The sequence below is a fragment of the Dendropsophus ebraccatus genome, chromosome 11 (genome assembly GCF_027789765.1).
Source record: "Dendropsophus ebraccatus isolate aDenEbr1 chromosome 11, aDenEbr1.pat, whole genome shotgun sequence".
Classification (NCBI taxonomy): Eukaryota; Metazoa; Chordata; class Amphibia; order Anura; family Hylidae; genus Dendropsophus; species Dendropsophus ebraccatus.
Genome location: NC_091464.1, coordinates 46,828,589 through 46,847,047, shown reverse-complemented (window position 1 = coordinate 46,847,047; position 18,459 = coordinate 46,828,589). Strand labels below are relative to the sequence as shown.

At 40.6% G+C, this 18,459-nt stretch overlaps 1 protein-coding gene across 1 annotated transcript in view; it reads left to right on the top strand.

The window, feature by feature from the left end:
• Positions 1-18,101, top strand: part of MYL10 (myosin light chain 10) — a 47,862-nt gene extending 29,761 nt beyond the window's left edge. The window contains exons 5-7 of the mRNA XM_069944472.1: positions 11,523-11,601; positions 12,326-12,374; positions 17,897-18,101. Of these exons, the coding sequence (XP_069800573.1) occupies positions 11,523-11,601; positions 12,326-12,374; positions 17,897-18,001 (233 nt within the window). The 3' untranslated portion in view covers positions 18,002-18,101. The remainder of the gene's footprint in view (positions 1-11,522; positions 11,602-12,325; positions 12,375-17,896) is intronic.
• Positions 18,102-18,459: the final 358 nt, after the last annotated feature.

Here is an 18,459-nt window from a genome sequence, read left to right as displayed (position 1 = left end):
CTGCTCTGGACAGTTCCTGACACAGACAGAGGTGGCAGCAGTGAACACTGTGTGATTGGAAAGGATAACATGACTTTCTCCAGGGCATACAGCAGCTGTATTACAGAATGGCCTGAATTTTTCAGGTAAAAATTTTTTTTAAAATCTGTATAACTTTTTAGTACCAGTTGATTGGAAAAATATTTTTTCCTGATCAATGGAAATCTGACTGCAGGGACCCCCTACTAAGCATTACAAACAACTAGGGATGGTCTGAACCTGCCGAGGTTCGGGTTCGTACGAACCCGGACTCTCGGCAATGATTCCCGCTGTCTTAAACCTCTGTGCAGAGGGTGGATAAAGTGGGAGGACCGCCTGGAAAACTGGGATACAGCCTATGGCTATGGCTGTATCCCGGTTTTCCAGGCGGTCCTCCGGCTGTATCCACCCTCTCCACGGAGGTTTTAGTCCGGGTTCATACAAACCCGAACCTCGGCAGGTTCGGACCATCCCTACAACCAACTAAAACCAGGTATGAAGTAAAGTTTAACTATGGGACTTTAGATGGGAATTTTTCAAAATTGCACCTGTACCTTTTCCCTAACGTACACCCTGCTTGCCTGATGGGCAGGCAGGGGGGAGCAGAAAGTAGGAGGGCTAAATTATCATGATTTACACCTGCTCGCAGTGCAGAAGCCTCAGATTCACCAGCTTTACAGAGATACGTGTGTCTCTTAGTAAATCCAGCCTGAGGCACGGGGACAGGGCTATAAGTTAGACCGGTGTAGTAGTTTGCCTGTCTTGATAAATTCCCCCTTTGTGTCAAATATGTCAAGAACTAACGATTTAGATATTAAGGAGTTGGAGGATATATTTTATACGGATTAAACCACCTTTTATATATTGACTTCTCCTTTAAGTTCAGGAAGAATCCTATTGTTTAAGCTGCACAATAGCATTTTTTTCTTCCAGCAAGACAGTGTGTTTCATAAATAGCCGAAGTTCTGATTTTATGTTTTTTTTTTTTTTTTTTACATAAAATAAGCAGTAGCCGATGTCGGGAAGATGGAGAGCTGCCTTAATATTAAGAGTTATCTCAAATGCTCATATCTAAGAGTCTATTTACGTAATATTAACTGCTTGATGTTTTTTATTGAGTGCTATAAAAATGCATTTGCAGCTTGTGGAGAAAATAACTTTGATACACATGAAAAGGACCACTTTATTTACCAACTAATCAATAACGGATGAGTTATATGTGACATTGTCTGAGACAAAGCCTCGAGAAATAGTGAGAAACAAATGTAGAACACTGCATGAAATGGTGGGAACCCAGGCTTTGTGAAATGCCTCATGTTTGCCACCGGCAGTATGATTGACAATAGGGAACTGAGCGTAAAGAGATATTGATTGAAAAGGGAAGACGCTCAGTGATCCCTTGAAGGCACATAACACACAATCTTCAAACTACAATAATGCATCTTTCTGCCCTTAAGTATATTTCAGGAGATTTTTATTTCCTTTATCGACAGTCTGCTCAAGTGAAACTTAAGTGATGCACTTGGATATTGAACAAGTAAATCCCAAGGAACATGCATTTGCTTTATTGACTCAGCATCATACAAAACAAAGAGCTGAATATATGTAACAAATAATACCGCAGATAAAGTGATCTGCCGAGGAATATCAATTTTTAACGTAGACGTAGAACATGTGGGGGACATAGGGGGTCGAGGGATGCTGGGCAATAAGTTCAATACTTTAATGTTCATTTTGCATGGATATTTTCTACCTATTTTCACACTGAGTGTTTTTCTGCTTCTATCTATATCTAACCCTGATGAAATTATTACCATAAAAATCTCATAGTCTGTCACTCTGTTGCTCACACTGAATTATCAGATTTACTGTACTTTACTGTAGGGATATTTTTTTTAAAAAAAATGTAGCTTAGATGAATACATTGTGTTAGGTCTAGTGTAGACCCTATATAGGGTGGTTATAGTACATACTAGGGCCACACAATGGCTTTGGTTGTGTAACATTCATGGTTAGGATCACAGTTGTGACTATGATTACAGATGTGACTGCTGTGTCCCAAGGTTGCTAGGTGGTAACAGCTGTGGGCTAGCTGGTGTTTTACTTGGGCACTTGTCACGTTGGCCAGGCGGTGATGCCCATCCCCGAACACACTGGCACTGGGCTTTGTAAGGGTAGCACAAATGTGTATGGGTGCAAGCATGGAATAAGGACTTAACCAGGACTTAACCAAAGTATAACTTTACTAAAGAGCTTCAGTGCAATACAAAGAATGGAATGAGTGCAAAAGATAATCACAAAAATAGAAACCACAATGTCCTTTTCCCTTGATGGATAACACAGAGAACTTAGGTTCAGGTGCTTGAAGTCTTGAGGTAGCAGACAGAATGTGGTAGGTAGAAGGAAAGTGTTGCTTACAACTAAATACTGTAGGTGCAGGTGCTGTCTTGGGGCCTTGCCCTAATAGTACAATACTCTGCCTGGATAGTTTTAGAGTATTTGGTGTAGAAGAAGAATCTTGTACTCATGGTTAGGCTAAGAAGAAAGATATATACCGCCTTATGCCAAACAAGTCCAGCAAGTGTCATGGTTGGTAGCACGAGTCCAAGGGTTGCCTAACTGGATGAAGCTAACCCCTCAAGTGTTCCCGAGTAGGCCGAGTAAGGTTCAGTGCAGTACTTCAGTTTTGTGCTTTTTGTGCCACTGTGGATTAATCCCTTCTTGGTGGATTGTCTTGACTGTATAAGGAACCCAGGTGTAGACAAGGTGTACCCAGGTCACAGGCTACCCCACCTTTGGGCTTAGCACTGCATGGCTTGTCTCACAGACTCTCTGAAAACAAACTTCTGTCTTCCTCCAACTCCAACTAACAGACTAAGAGCCTTTCCACCAGGAACAAATGAACCTGTATAGGGGTGACTGGGACCAACCTCCCATTGGTGGAAGAAAAGTGGTAGAAGAAGTGAGGTGTGAGGGTGTGATAGGAGGAGAAGTGTGAGCCACCTGAACCAGACAGAACCAGAACAGCAAAAACACACAAGTTAACCCTTCTTATACCTTTAGCTGTGCACAAAGACAGGAGAATGAGACACCAAGTGGTGACAATGCAAAACGACACCCATCATCCCAGAGTGTGACATCTGACAGAGATACCTTTGGACAGGTGGAATAGAACTGGATACTACATGACCATCCTTTCTCCCTTAATATCTTTTTATGGTAAGGTATTTATTTAAAGCGAACCAATCATTTCATAGCTTAGTGGTCCATAAATTCAGATGGCATCCATTAACAATAGCCCTATACTAAGTCCATAAGCCTCACATAGCAAATATAGTAACTTAACGCTGTTGTCTAACCTGCCAGGAACATTCCAGGCAAGTCTCATTCTTTATGTTATGCCTGGTGCGTGGCTGATGGAGCAGTGACTTACTTTTCTTTTTTTGGCATTGAGTGCTAAGCCAGGGTTACACTCCATTGTTTTGATCATGAGCAGTATAGACTATTGAATGACTGAAGCTTTTAGGCAGCATTTTAGCATGTCTTCTAGGCCCTGCTATTTATTGGTTCGCTTTAAGTCATACAACATAACCTTCTCTGTAAGGTGTCAGATGACCTGGGAAACACAGGATTTCCTTTTTTCTGACTCTTTGTGAAAAAAAAAAGAGTCAGAAAACAGGAAGTGCCGTGTTTTGCATGATAACTAAAAAAAACAAAAGTAAATTGCAAACTTGCCTTATATCACATCTACTGTTGATTTAGATTTTGAAAGTTATAACCACAGGTGTGCTTTAAATCATTCAATATTATATGCGGCTCATGATCAAAAAGATGGAGTGTAACCCTGCCTTAAGCACTCAATGCCAAAAAAGAAAAGTAAGTCACTGCTCTCTCATCCATGCATTAGGCATATCATAAAGCAACAGACTTGCCTGGAATGTTCCTGGCAGGTTAGACAACAGAGTTAACTGTATATGGCTATTGTTAGTGGATGCCATCTGAATTTATCGACCACTAAGCAATGAAGTAAAGGTCAGTTATTGTGCTGATTCTAAATCTTCATGCATTATTTAATGCCAGGTATTATAATAATAAGCTCAGCCCTCCTAGTGTTAAAGGCGTTATCCAGGTATAGAAAAACATGACTGCTTTCTTCCAGAAATAGCACCACTCTTGCCCTCAGTTTGGGCGTGGGTTTTGTAGCTCATTTTATTTAAAGTGAATGGAGCTGAATTGTAATGCCACACAACCTTAGGACAGGAATAGTGCTGTTTATGTAAGGAAGTGGTTGTGTTGATTAAGGAATACCCCTTTAATGAAAGGTTCCCAGTCCTTTTGAGTTTTTATTGTTAAAAATTGTTTTTATTGTTAAAAAACAACTTGCCTCTCACACACTTCACTGTTGCTGCAGCTCGATTGGTGCACACTGTCCTCTTCTGTCTTCCGGCACAGGCAGCATGCGCTACAGACACTGCCTGCACAAGAAGGCGGGCAGAACTGTCATCGCAGGCAGCATTTGTAATGCACACTGCCTGTGCAGGAAGAGGACAGTGCGTGACGGAAGTCCTGCAGTAACAGGGGAGCATGTGGGAGGTGAGTTGTTTTTTGTTTTTCCTATTATTTGATGTGGTGCTTACTTTATAATTTGTGCACTAAGGGGGCCCCCTTGTTGCACAGGCCCCATAGCAGTAGCGCGGTCTACCTTCATGGTAGCTACGCCACTCATTCTTATTGGTATAACAACTATGGCATTGGTCATGTACTTTATATTTTCAATCACAGATTTCTCACCACTGAATCAGTACAGAGACCCCAACAAATCCAAGCTTTTGACATGTGTGACATAAAATGGAGAAATCCAACACCATCCACTTAGTGCAAAGTAATATTCAAAATTTATTGCACAACCAAAAAGCACATTGCAACATTTCGACTCTATGGGTCTTTCTCAAGCATACTTGCTGTCAGAATTTTTTTCTATAATATTTTGCCTACACTGGGATAGTGTGCATTTTGGCATGCATTGCACCTTCTACTCGGAAACTTTTTAACTTGATTCCTCTGTGCTGTTGCCCCTCATTGGTTTGGAATGTGTGACATATCAAAAGCTTTTTAAGTTATAGTAACGCTTGAAAACCATATCAGACTTGTTAACCATGGGCCTGCCCTCTTAATTGCAATATAATCTTTTTTTCATGGCTACAGAGAATATATTATCAGTGGGTTTAATAGGTTAATTTTGAACAACTATATCAACAGAAAAAGACCGTAAGGACAAGTGCCCCCAAAATGAGGTCCAGATGGGGTTGTGTCTTACCTACCCAAAGATCGCCTTGTACCCTGGGGTTCCTGTCTCAATCTGTGTGATTAAAATTTATTTCCCCTTAAGGCTATGTTCACACTGCGTATGAGTCCGGACGCATTTCATACGCCGCCGTACATGTGCGACTGAAACTATGCACGAACATATGCCCGTAGTACAGTTATGCTTCCCTAGCTTGTTTTGAAGCGATCTGAAACAGGTAATTTACTTGGAAATCTTCGCCCAGCCCCGTAAACCACACAGAACCTTTTGGATCGAAAAATCAAGTTCAATTTGGCTGAAATAAGTACTTTGTACGGGACCACATGGAAATCCACGGCCGTGAGTTTCAACATTTCCGTCCTCAAACAATGGTCTTGTTCATTTTTCCCGGCGCCGTATACGATCCGGCCGTAAGCTCATACGTAGTGTGCATTGTGCGGGCGTATATCGTATACTTTCAAGCGAACGCATCAACCTCAAAACTACGTGCGTATATTCGCGGTTTGCACTACGGCCGGAATCATACGCAGTGTGAACATAGCCTCAAACTGTAAATTGTGCTCTATCTGTACAAAACAGGGTCAAGACAATGTTCAATTTTTTATAAGTTTTTCTAATATTTCACTACAATTTTCAATATAAATTATAAGATGTTCTTCAAAGACTCAGGAATGTCTGATGATTGTGGAATGCTCCAGATGAAAGCTATATCAGATACTATTACCTGTAGCCCTTAGCCAAACTGAGAAGTTGATGATAAATCATTTAGAATCCTTTTGTCAACATACCTCAGCCATAAGAAATATCCTTGGGCTTCATTTTGCAACATAAAAGTCTTTTTAGGTAACCTTAACCCCCCCACCCCCCACCCAAAGAAAAAGGAATCATAGTTTGAACTAAAACCAATACATTTTGTTACATTTACATTATTATATATGACCTTTATAGTGAAAACAGGAATGAATTAGATCCAAATATGGGAAACTCTATAGCTTATGTTGTTGAAAAAAAAATTCTGTGAACCTTACATTGTCATAGTCTATGGGCATTCAGTAGCTTTTTTCTAGACCCTCTCATTTTTTTTTATATCTAATAGTGTTATTCATTTTGGCCTTAGTATGCAACTTAGGGCCAAGATATCCAAGGGGGTGGTCATATCTGCTCACCCTGTAGAGACATAAGCAGCAGTAAATGCCCCCTTGGCTCTTGGCCCTAAGTAGCATATCAAGGATGAAAGTAATGGAACTCATAACTATGGAACATTAGAGCATAGAAAAGAAACCAAGCCCCTGAACTACTGAAGGCTGTAACATCTCCCATTCCCCATTCTGTCGCTATTTGATTTAAAGTCAGCTAGAGTCCCAAGCAGCATCAGGCGTGGGAGGGAGAATGGGGAGGCATTCCAACTTGCAGCATTTCAGGGGCTTGAGAACTCCTCTTTGACACTTTGCACAGTAAAGTAAGTAATAGAGCAAACAGAGTAAGTAGAGCGCACAGGCCATGGCGGCCATGCAGGCACTCTGACCGCTCCATTCATTGCAGGGCGATTGTGTACCTGTGCTCGAGATGGGGGCCCAGTGGTCAAATCTCCAGCAATCAGCTTATTTTGCCTATCTTATGGATCAGGGACAACATGTTGAGATAGGAAAATTCCTTTAAAATCAACTAGTAATGCTAGAAAGTCACAATGTCCACCTTGCATAAAATAATGTGAGAGTTTAAAGGGGTTATCGAGTGCTACTAAAACATGGCCACTTTCCTCCAAAGACAGCATCACTCTTGTCTCCAGTTTGGGTGTAGGTTTTGTAACTCAGTTCTATTGAAGTGAATGGAGCTTAATTGCTAACCGCACCTGAACTGGAAAGAAGAGTGGTGCTGTCTCTGGAAGAAAGTGGCCATGTTTTTGTAGTGCTGGATAACCCCTTTGAGATGCTCAATATTTTGTTCTCAGGGAAGATAAATCGCTGCTGTAGTTGACTGTCTGCAGTTTGCTCCTTCTTTCCTCATTTAGAACATGCATGCTTGTGTTCTTATATGGGTTTTATACTGGCACAATAGCTGTTGGCCAGGCAAGCGTAGCCGACAGCTACATAACGTGTATGCCCAGCTCATAGGTGACTGTGCTACACCATCTTGTAATCTTACTTGTTCACAGCACATGTCCCAATGTAAATGGGTGATTTGCTACCAATAATAATGTGATTGCAGTTCTCTCAATAATTGGGTCACATAAAGTTTTCTCTTACTATTTTACTGTTTTCTTTGAGTTAATAAAGGAAATACAGTAAATAGTAGTAATAGGATCTCAATGAGGACCTCTTAATTATAAATGTTTTTGCTGTATTTTATATGCCATTATTTCTGTACACCCGGTGGGTGAAGGCATTTTTGATCTTTATGCATGTTCATGACTATAGCATTATATCGTCCCCCTCTGCTTTATTAGTCTGAATTTTCAATTATCATTTTTATTTTATGAGCTCCAAATCAACAAGACCTGGCACCCACTGATAACACAATGGATACATGCGGTGTTATGTGATATAACAAGTCATTTGTGAAAATTATTCTACCTGCCTCTTCTACATGTTCTAAAATGGCAAAATGGCATGTCAACAGTTCTACAAAAGAGAAGTTAAAATCTGACAAGAATCGGGATAATTACTCCCAATGGATATTGAAAATATGTAACACTTCTGCCCATAAATTACCAGGTAGCCGATGCTGGAGAATGGGATTTATATTGCTCTGGCAGACGCCTTTTACAAACCATTATTATTAAGAATTCATTAAAATTATGTTCTGGGGCCACATCCTTTGTTACAGCCCTCTGTGACTGAGATGAAATGCTTTAAACCTTTATCATTTATAACATTATTTCAAAAGTTTGATAAGTTGAAAAGAGGACATGCTACTTTTGGTGAACATTCAAGAAAAAAAAAAGAAAAATGGACAAATACATAAAAAAAAAAAAATTAGTATCTGACTATGTTGAGGGTTATGCTGGAACTTTTTTTAGTGCTGATTTTAACCATTGGGTTGAAAGTACAGTTCATTGAGTTGTGTGTAATCTTGTGGAGTGGAGCACCATTTAGTATTTAAAATCAATAAGTGGTAAACCAAAAAGTTGTAGTCTAACCCTGACCTTAGGCCGGGTTCACACATAGTTTTTGGCCCATTTTTTGGCACTTTAATACATGCTGTATAATGTTGCATTGTGTGTCCCATTGTTTTTAAAGGGAATTTATACCATTGTTTAGACTGTGAATTGTGGAGTATTTATTTGTTTAGTATTTTGCAACGACTAATGATTATCCCCACTGACTAGGGCTATTTCTCAAAGGAAATCCCTTCTGCTCTCAGAATAAATACCCCATTTAAAAATGCCCTGAATAATTACTAGATGTCAGATTCCCATTCTCTTTTAGATGATAGGGGGGCACAGGGGTTGCTGGTAAAGAGCACACTCTAGTAAGGTATCCTGGCTAATGGCAATCAGGGCCCCTTTGATGTTACATGTGGGGCTTAAAGGGAACGCTAATGGGCCTCCATGCCTGTCAATCACCCTGCAGAGCGTGCTGACAGGACAAAAAATTGTGACTAGTCACAGCTCAGATGACTAGTTCATGGCTCTCCCCCTGCCTGACACGCAGAATTAAAAAGCATTTTGCCCGACACAGAGCCTACAGAGCCCAGAACCCCCAACACCATTGGAGACCCAGCTGGGAGGTCTGTGAAGCCGTTCTGGTGTTCCACATTCCGGCCCATAGCACATGTTCCATGCATGGACCTTAATTATGGAACGTGTGAATGCCCCCTAAGTTCAGACACCAGGAATCAAGGTGGTCAATAGAAATTAGAACCTTTACTGAACAAATCGAATTATTTCACAAAACTCTGGTTAATAAGTCTTACAGTTTCATTGTGGTAATGCATCATTACTGTCAAGACACTGTGGTATCGAGACAGTACTGCAATGAAACTCCAGCGTGTGTGAACACAGCCTTAGGAATTTACAGGTGGTGACAGGTGGTAACTTGAGTGTTGACATGACATAGAGTGAAAGACAACATTCACCCTGGTTGGCTTCCGGCTGTCTTACGCAAAGGTATGGTTGACCTTCAGTTTCCTATCGCAAGATAAGGGTCAAATTGGAGATGTGGTAGCCATGATTAGTGGCCCTGGCCTAAGGCCCATGCAGGTACCAGGAGAAACTACTAGGAATTTGCTTGCCCATGAAGGTTCATAATGACGCTGGTTTTGAAGGCAGAAAAAGATGTGAATTGTTAGTCTCTTAGTAGATTCTTCAGACATTTGTGAGTTTACTACCTTGGAATTTCAGGCAATGCCCTGCAAGAGCAATGCTGATCATGGTTATGCTCCATCCTGTGGAGCGATGTTTAGAGATTGAAATACCCCTAATAAATAAAGACCAGTCACATGTACATGTGTAGAAAAAAGAAAAAAATGGCCACACATCTTTGACTCTGTTCACACTGCAGGTTGCACGCTGCTTGTGGCTTAAGTACAGACAAAAAAACAGAAGGTGCAACAGGAACCGACCATGTCTCGAGGACGCCTTAACGTGGCGACATGGTACACTCTGTGTGATCAAATAGTTTTCTAAGATCCTCACTTTTTAATATCTACCGAGCAGGTGTTTACCGTGTATACGCTGGGAGGAGTATATACGGTGAGCCCTTGCACCTGTCGGTTTCTGTTGAACCTTCTGGTTTTTTTTACGTGTACGTGTGTCTTAATATCTGCAGCTTGAATTCTGTGACATCAAATCTGCTTCACATCCTGTATGTGTGAATGGGCCTCTAATGTATTAAGAATAAGATTCTACATAGTGTTGGGCTGCCATTCCCTATAGGAAGCTGCTTAGTTAGACCTTACGTTTCTGTTGTCATGAACCGTGTAAAAATATTTTCGTAAAATATTTTGAGTACTAATACTCTAGGCGTCATGTTGAAAAATGCATATAAAGAGCCACATGAAAAAAACCCACATAAAAATCAACACCAATAACCACACAGCAAATTTCACATGTGTGTGCCCAGGATGACTTACATACCTTAGACAAGAAGCTGGGGAACAGTGGAAACTATGACTGGGAACATTCATTAAATGGTTGGGAGACAACGGCCCCGGCTTACCTTTGACACATCCTTATATTTAAAATACAGTGACAGGCTATGTTCACACAATGTAAGAGACCGGCCGTTCCACGACCTGGCCGGGTCACGAAACTTCTGGTCATCCCGACCAGTATTGCAGTACCGGCCGGATGATCTTTCAGAGTTCTGATGTGGGTGTATCTGTGCGCGCCCGCATCAGAACTCCCCACAGCACACTATGGAGCGTGCGGCCAGAGCTGCTCACTTCATATTTTGCACTGACATGGTTTTCATTGAATATGTCAGTTGTTTGCGGCACCACTAGGCATCCCGGACGGAGTGTATACTATGTGTATATGCTCCGGCCAGGATCCTATAGGCGGCAATGGCACGTATATTTCCGTATAAATCACGGCCGTGGTTTTACGAAAATATACGGTGTGTGAACATAGCCACAGACTCATAAAGTAAAAGTTGTTTTCCACTTAAACATGTATGTGTATGTGGTTGTGAATACTGTATGTATAAAATAGCCTGCCCTGCTTTTAATACATGTCCTACAGTAATGTGAGTATGACATGTCGGATGTGCAGTAATATATTTGTTGTTACATTATAAGTATATGACGGAGGTTGACAGGTAATTGTTTCTGTATGATGATGGCCATTATGTCTTTTACAAAAGGCATCCTAAGAAAACGTGACCCTTTACACATGAATCAAGGTCCAGCTAAGAAAATGTAATAATGATATTGCCCTCCAGTAACAAACAGAATGGCTGGAAATATTGAGTGAGACATCAATGATGGGGCTGTCTAAGAAGTTCATTTCATTCAGCGCTACTTGACAGCTTTTCCCCAGGCCCTGTCACTCTCTCAATAATTTAAAGTTTGCAAGGTGCTAAAGTAGTTTGTGGAATTGGACTCTTTACGCTGGACCAAGACCGACAAGAGAGCAAGACGGCAGAGATAACTCATTTTTCAGGACATCTGGATAGATTGAGAGATACAGAACTGACTTGCTTACCATTAAAATGATGTGAGATGGAGACAGATGTTTTATGAATGATGTCTTTTTTAGGCACAGACCCAGAGGAAACCATCCTAAATGCTTTCAAGATTTTTGATCCAGATAGTAAAGGTCACATAAAAGCAGATTAGTAAGTATGCAATGTATACTGTGTGATGTACAAAGATGAATGATCAGCGTCCAGCCATTGATTTTATGTAATTAATTATAATGTGGATAATTTTACTATTATTATTTTTTTTGATATCTGAATTGATTATCCAGGATTAGAAAAAAGACAGGTATTTTTTTTTTTCAAAAACAGCACCACACCTGTCCTCAGGTTGTTTATGGTATTACAATTTACTTCATTCACTTCAATGGAACTGAGCTGCAATACCACAGACAAACTCAAACTGTGGACAAGAGCGGTGCTGTTTCTGTGTTTCTAAGCCTGGATCATCCCCCTTTAAATATGGTAAAAATTATAGCGTTGGCTAAGCCATAAGAAGTTATGACTACTAGGCCAAGTGTCTGGTGAGGTCTGATGACATTCTAATCACAATCTTGTTCTATTCCCCTAAGCTCCGTACAACCATGTAGACTCAGCAGTATATTATCTGTAATTGCAGATAGTACAGGACCCACTCTGTGGGCCGTCCATGCCAAGAGATGAGTAGTTTTGCTGTCAGCAAGACCACTACGGTCATGTGCGGCAGGCCTTAGACAAGGAAAGGATTGGGCACCCATTACATCGATTAAACGGTTATGATTTAAGGACTTGACAAAGCTCCAATGTAATAGGGCTATACTGAAATGGCATGGCTTTGCCAGATCTTTGGTAAAATCTGATGTGTCTTCTTCTTATGTTCTAGTATCAGGGAAATGCTGACAACTCAAGCCGATAGATTCAACCAAGAAGAGGTAAGAATTTTCTAATATTTAGTAATTTGTTAATGTTTTATCAGTGGATTTAGGACTAGATTTGTAGGAGGACTGCTGTCATGGACCAGCTATTCTGACACCATGGATATTCTTTTTACAAGCAAACATTGAAGTTATGGTCACATACCGCCAAATTGGCGGTAAGTAATGGTCGTTCTTTTTTGTAATAACAGCCATTGTTAATAAATAATGGAAGTCCACTATAAAAGGCCGTCATTTTGATGGTGTGTGAACATTACCTTAATAGTTACAAAAGGCAGACTGTCGGCACCGTCTCAGCACAAGAACCCACACGAAGACCTCAGTGTGACACTCCCATATGTAATAACACTCGACCACTTGTGCTCTGCTTAAAGTCCAGCAATATCTTGGCAATAGAAAATATAGTGAAGGCGGCACTCACCAGTTTTGGTTAAAAGATGCTTTATTGGGACAGAAAAGGCATCAGCAAAAGGTCCTTTCCCCAAAATTAACCCCTTAGCAACCCATGACGTACCTGGTACGTCATGGTGCCGCGGGGGGTGTTCAGAGCGGGGTCCCGCCTGTTAGAGTATGGCACTACCCCTGCTCGCACAGGGTGGAGCGGGGCACTCGCCCTAATAAGGGCACTCGCCCTACCCTGATCTACCCCTTGGTACACTCCCTATTACACCCTATATTATTAAGCACTTAATAATATAGGGTGTTATAGGGAGTGTACCAAGGGGTAGATCAGGGTAGGGGTCGCCCTTATTAGGGCGAGTGCCCCGCTCCACCCTGTGCGAGCAGGGGTAGTGTCATACTCTAACATCCTAATAGGGCAAAACAGGGTGAGTTGGTCCCTACCCTGACGTAAGTATTTTCAATGCTACTAACCCTACTTTCCGAAGCACCTGAACAGCATACCCAATAGGTTGTATAAGGTAAATTGGTTGGTAGCACTGTATTATGTATATTATAGTGGCTACATATATGTGTGTTTTTTGTGGTTTGTTGGTCTGTGTATGTGGGGTTCTTTTTAACATAGATAAATTAAAAGTTACATTGCCGAATCATACAAAAATAGAAATTTGCTGCAAGTGTCAGGACTCACCGTATATGCAAAAAAGAAGGATAATATCAGCTCACCCTTAGTCCATGAGTTTAAGCACCAACCACCATGAAGCCCGGAGACTTGAGTCAGGCCGACTCCCGATGCATATATAGAATACAAGTAGATGCAGTCCAGCTCCAAATGGTAAAATCTTTTCTTTATTGTATCATGTTAAAAACTGTACTAGACAGTATCTTAAACGCTAACGCGTTTCGGAAAAGCTTCCTTAATCATGGCATACAAAATAGTAAAAAACACATCTATTTATACACATATCCCAATAAAGGTAAAAGGGGAGGAAACAAAGAAAAGAAACAGGAAAAGGCAATGCTCAATGCCAAACACTTGTGAAAACATACAAATGAGATGGATAGCATGAGTGGGAATAACGCATGATGCATGAATACGGTTAACGCAGCATGTGAATACATTCCAGAATACATTTTGTAAAAAACAACAAACAGACAGACTCCCATAACTTTTGCCACGCCCTACGGCACACAATTTCATGACATACAATCTGTTATACGCAAGAACGTTCCTGTACTTTTTTCAGATGATGATTGTGCTGCTATATTGTCCCAAGGCATTAGGTGCGTAGCTAGAAGGGGTAGATCCCTTGCTAACATCTTGTCACCTTCTGTCCTTAAGGAACAGACTAAAAGTGGCTGGTTATCTACTACGGGCTGTTTTAGGTGCTCTCTCCCCAGATGTTCTTGCTGCAAATTTATGACGGCCTAAAGACATTTTGTTTCCAGTACAACTAGGAGAAATTATTTCATCTCTACCTTGATTAACTGTGAAACAAATCATGTAATATATTTGGCCACATGCACGACCTGCAATGTCCAATATGTGGGTTGCACGATAAGAAAACTCAAGAAAAGAATAGCCGAACATCTTGGGGATATATCAGCGGCCACTGGAATGACATTACATCGCCCCATGTCTGGCCTTTCTAGACACTTTGTTGAGCGACATGGGGGAGATGTGTCATCTCTCTCTATATGCGGTATCGAGAGGGACCACAGAGGGGTGGGGATTGGCTACATCAGGTCAGACTACGGGAAGCTTTCTGGATTTTAGAATTGGACTGCCGTTCACCACTAGGTCTTAACATGAAAAATGACTTGGCTTTCATATACTAATTATTTTATGACCTTTTGTACATGCTTGCGTTTCTTTCTATCTAACAAATTATTTCTAGCCCTTTTCTCTGTTGCTCTCTGTCTGTTTGTTGTTTTTTACAAAATGTATTCTGGAATGTATTCACATGCTGCGTTAACCGTTTTCATGCATCATGCGTTATTTCCACTCATGCTATCCATCCATCTCTGGTTTTTATGTGTACCATCTCATGTGCATGTTTTCACAGGTGTTTGGCATTGAGCATTGCCTTTTCCTGTTTCTTTTCTTTGTTTCCTCCCCTTTTACCTTTATTGGGATATGTGTATAAATAGATGTGTTTTTTACTATTTTGTATGGCATAATTAAGGAAGCTTTTCCGAAACGCGTTGGCGTTTAAGATACTGTCTTGTACAGTTTTTAACATGATACAATAAAGAAAAGATTTTACCATTTGGAGCCGGACTGCATCTACTCACCGTATATACTCCCCCAGCGTACACACACAATAAAAACCTATTCTTACGTTTTTGTTTTGTTTTTTTAAATGAGGTTCTAAGCAAACCATTTAATCAAATAGAATGTACCAACTCACCATGTTAAGGTGACCCCAGAGAGTTGGACCCCATACTTAGCTACTGGCCTGGTCTCAGACTATAGTCTACAAAACTGGGCCTATAGGATTAACTATACTCTGTGTAAAACACCCACAGGAGATGGGTGGAGTGCACAGCTGAAAGGAGGTAGCTACACCCCCCACATGTGACACAAAAAGCAAACAAATAGCCAGCACTCCACTCACACTTGTTCACACTGTTTAGTTCTCCCGCTGCCGTGACTAACAAGCAAACAATAATAGAAAATTGCTGCAGAAAACTGCAAATGTCAGGACTAACCATATATGCTATCATCACAAAAACATGCCAAAAGTTTTGATCAGTCAGGGTCTGAGTTTAGGACCCGACAAACTCTAAAATGAGCCAAGAGAAGAGAACTTATGCGCTCCATTCCCCGGCTCACATCAATCTACATCTCACTGCGTGATACAAGCTCTATTACAGGTCTATGGAGCAGGCTCATGAAATGGTCCAGTACTACATTTTACTAAGTAGCAAAATACTGTAGCCATTTTTAAGATTAAATTTTTTTACTCATTATTATTATTATTATTATTATTATTATTACTACTACTCTAAATGTTGCTATAAATCATTCCATATTCTCGTGTGATCTCAAAAACATATTTATTTTATTTTTTAGTAAAAATACATATATTCAAATCAATCCAATAGCATTTGTGGGCCCTACTCCAGATGTCTTATGTAGAAAACTAACTTTTGAATACTTAAATTACAAGAAAAAAGCATGTGCGCCCTCACCACTTTCTGTGCACAGTCTTTATTCCATGTATCATAAACAACAAAATCGGCAGGTAAAATTCATATCGGGCGCAGATGCCAAACACTTGTCAGTACTTGCAGTCACAGCTGTATCGCACACATGCGCTCTTTATCTGATAGAGCGCACATGTGCGCTATACAGCTGTGACCTCAAGTACTGACAAGTGTTTGGCATCTGCGCCCAATATGAATTTTACCTGCCGATTTTGTTGTTTATGATACGTGGAATAAAGACTGTGCACGGAAAGTGGTGCGTGTCCGCAATCCTTTTTTCTTCTAATTTAAGTTTTGCATATTTATTACCAAGTGGTCTCATATGAGGAGCACCTCCATATTGCACTGATCCACACAGTCCTGTCTTGCACCCATAACTAAAAGCCTACAAACTTGGTAGTGCTGGTGAACTTGGTGGTGTTTTGGACTATTTTTGGGATACCCTTTAAAGAATTCTGGGTATATAGAAGGGGTACTATGTAAATACCCAAGAGCAGCTACAAAGAGCATCTTACAATATTCCTGGTTCTCTCTCTCTTGGACCCAAAATGTCCATACATTACACAGCTAGAGTATTAGCTTCGGGCTTATTTTAGGGCCCTTTCACTAAAATATTATTGTTGAAAGTGGGCAACCCCTTTAAGAGTATTGACTTAAAAATAAATGCAGTATTTAGTGTTAATATTTGCAAATGTCTCTCGATTGTTATGGGCTTCACAAGTTGACAGCTATGTAGAAATGTGTGAAATGTTTACTTCACACCAGACGGATGATCTAATACATATAATATTTCATGCACAATGGAAAATTACATTTTATTCTGCCACTAACCTATTATTACTGAACTTCACTCATGTTTGACTGGTGATAGATTTTAATTATCACTGGAGCTTGTTGGAGTTTTTACCAGTACCAATACCCTGATATAAAAGTCACTAGCTTGAAAACAGCAGCTAAGCACCTATAGTCCTCAGCTTCTTGTTTCATCTTGGTGCCACTGGAACTACCCGCCCGGCCAGTCAGTGACTGCAGTGGTGTCCTGCCTCATTTATTGAATAGCTGAGCGGACATTCCTGATCGGGGCAGTGACATCACTGGACAAGGAGCTTCAGGAGCCTGGTGGCTAACTGTAAGCAGTGACATTGTGCTGTGGTGGCACAGGGATAGGTAAGTAGAACTTCTTCATTATGTTCCCAAGACCTCCTCCCCCTGGATTTTTTATTTTGCCGGGAGTACCTCTTTAATTAACTTGGTCATCCTCCCTTGGCACCCACTCCAGTTCAGTCACATCCTTCTTATATACAGGCATCCAAAATTAGACACAATATTTCATGAGTGTGCCTAGCGGTTGTACAAAGGCAAGACTGTCAGATTGTCGAACAAAGATAAACATCTTATTCCTTTGCAATAACTCAGTTTTCCATGTCCCAAAGAATGTCCAATGTGTCCAAACTAGTCCTGGCTTTGCTTCATTAAAGGCAATGATTCAGGTGCCTTTATATAAATACCCTAACCAAGGCAGGATGACTTGTTGCTGCCTTCTTCCTGGCAGCTAGTATCCAATGCGCATACTGACAAACCAGTTGTTGGAGTAAGAGTTTCTAAACAAATGTACTCCATATGTATTTACCATGATTTAGTGCATTCTATTCTTTGATGAAGATGCAGGACACTGACGACTTGAATTCTTCTAGCAGGGAAGACAGTAAACTTTGATTGCTTGGACAATAAAACTGGTGCCAAAGAGATACTTCTTTGAACAATGGAGCACAAACTATATTTGCCAGCATCACACATGTGTCCCACATTGGATTGGATTGCACAACAGAAATTGCTAAAATCACGAATACAAGATATTGCTCAGATTATACTGGGTTTCAATGTAACCTTGCTTCACATCTATCTTCCAGATCAGCCAGATGTTTAAATCCTTCCCCCCAGATGTTGCTGGTAACCTGGATTACAAGAATCTATGTTATGTTATCACCCATGGTGAAGAGAAAGACCAGGAGTAAGAAGGGAGACTCGAACAGCATGTCAACAGTGCTGCCCGATTTATTGTGATGATCAAAGTGCCTCCATAGCTGTCTGAATAATAAAAAAGAAATATTCACATTCAGTGGTTATGTCATTGTATGAATGCTCATGGTTTCCGCACGTCCTTACATACGCACGTCAGCTTCAAATTATTGGCCAATGTAAAACACAATAGTTTTTTTTTCTTGCAAATAAAATTTATGTATTTTATGTAGAGCATGCAAAATAAGGACATGTGTCCTTACCAGTGTTCTCCGCAGTCTACAGCCCTCCAGATGTGGAGTTATAGCTGCCTTCATTTACTTTATTGCCGCAGAAATACTTCCTGGATTAACAAGGTAAATAAAGGGTGGAGTGGAGTATACGTTGGGTCATTTTTGGCTCTCAAGGCACAAGGTAATTAGTTTTAACATTGCCGCAGATTTAATCCACGTAT